Source organism: Branchiostoma floridae, chromosome 3 (genome assembly GCF_000003815.2).
Source record: "Branchiostoma floridae strain S238N-H82 chromosome 3, Bfl_VNyyK, whole genome shotgun sequence".
NCBI classification, from domain to species: Eukaryota; Metazoa; Chordata; class Leptocardii; order Amphioxiformes; family Branchiostomatidae; genus Branchiostoma; species Branchiostoma floridae.
This window is the reverse complement of record NC_049981.1, coordinates 14,634,438-14,636,179: the sequence shown is the minus strand read 5'-3', so window position 1 is coordinate 14,636,179 and position 1,742 is coordinate 14,634,438. Positions and strand designations below refer to the sequence as shown.

At 43.3% G+C, this 1,742-nt stretch overlaps 1 protein-coding gene across 1 annotated transcript in view; it reads right to left on the bottom strand.

Moving 5' to 3' along the window:
- Positions 1 to 1,742, bottom strand: part of LOC118411709 (fibronectin-like) — a 7,805-nt gene that overhangs the window by 5,175 nt on the left and 888 nt on the right. Inside the window, exons 3-5 of the mRNA XM_035814189.1 lie at positions 1,333 to 1,608; positions 845 to 1,105; positions 282 to 423 (exon numbers count right to left, since the gene is read on the bottom strand). Coding sequence (XP_035670082.1) covers positions 282 to 423; positions 845 to 1,105; positions 1,333 to 1,608 — 679 coding nt within the window. The remainder of the gene's footprint in view (positions 1 to 281; positions 424 to 844; positions 1,106 to 1,332; positions 1,609 to 1,742) is intronic.

The following is a 1,742-nucleotide window of genomic DNA, read 5'->3' as shown; positions in this document are numbered from 1 at the left end:
GCCCATGCTCACCGAAGGCCACATGTTGATGACGTATGCAGTTTCTGGGATAGATTTGTGACGTTGTAGGAAATTTCATTTCCCCCAAATCTGTGAAAAGAAATTGAAATTCATGATATCGTTATTCGTTAACATGTTGCACCCAAAGCGACATATGATCTACATTCACTAGATCAAGTGAAGAAAAGAGTCAAAATCGTTTTTAAAGTTAATATTTGTATACGCATGCTACTCATTGTTGTTCGGTTAGTTCAATATCCGGTATGACTATTGTTCTTTACCTCAGAACTGTTATTGCGCTGTCATATTCATCTGAGATGTCCAACTGGTAAGAGTGAACATTTGCCACAGGTGGCGTCCATTCCAGCAACATCCAAGTTGCCGCAGCCACTGAGGCTCTTAAACTCGAAGGCGGATCTGTGTCTAAAACACAAGTGTACCAGGTTATTTTAAGACTGTCCTAACTGTACCTACATGTAAAATGCAATAAAGATATTAGACAACAACGCAGATTGTCAGCAAAGTTTCCCATGATCAAACAAGAAACAACGCGTTGTATTTGTCATATTGGTGTGTGTGTGTGTGTGTGTTTGTTTGTGTGTGTGTGTGTTTGTGTGTGTGTGTGTGTGTGTGTGTGTATGTGTGTATGTGTGTGTGTGTGTGTGTGTGTGTGTGTGTGTGTGTGTGTGTGTGTGTGTGTGTGTGTGTGGTGTGTGTGTGTGTGTGTAGACACCAACTTATGTCTTATAGTAGCGAACAATCCAATCGCTACAATCTGCATGATGTATACCAACCTAAACACCTATTGGACTCTACTTCCGATGTGACTGCCACGCCTACTAACCTGTGACAGCTGTTGTACTGACGGTGATGCTCCTCCCCAGCCTGCTCACAGCCACCACACCGATGTCATACCGAGTACCAGGAACCAGACCTGTCAGCTCACATCTGTCCACGTCTCCTGACTTCTGTATGGAAGTACCCCTTCCATCGCCGGTGTAGGTTATGTTGTATGCGGTAAGCACAGCCTTTGATGGAATCCATGACATGGAAATAGTGTCGGTTGTCCAGTCGTCCACACCTAATGCATTCGGAGGATCAGTTCCTGAAATAGATAAAAAAAGTATCGTTTAGCACAGAAAGAATAGTAATGGTAAAATGACAAAAACAACAAAATAAAAGATAAAGAATCTACCCGTATGTCATCATAGGACCCTTTAATTGCTACAACTGGCATCTATTGGGTATTGGGTACTAGCACACTAGCATTGTTTTTGTTTAATTTCTCTAGTTTATGTACAAAATCCTGCTCTGAGGTGGAGTGAGACCTACTTGTCGCAGCTGTAATGGTCACTTCCAGTCCTTCGTTGTGCCTGTTGATGCTTGTGGCCGATATGACATATTCCACGGCTGGGCTTAGGTCGTTAAATGTTACATCAGTTGAACTGGTGGGTACGTATCGTGTCACCACGCTTTTACCAGTATGCCTCCGCGTGATCCATACCCTGTAGCCGATAGCGAGGGAGTCGGTCCTCTGATTCCTCCAGGAAACCTGTACGGACGTTTCTGTGGCGGTCACCACCTGGAAGTTCTCGGGTGGAGGCGTCACTAGAGAAAGTAAAATGTAAGACTGAAACAATGCTGAACACAAGCCTAAAAAGTTGGTATTTTCCAGCAAATGCAAAACATTTCCCCCATTTTTTTCTAAAATTTCTGTTACATCCAAACAAGGGTCAATAACC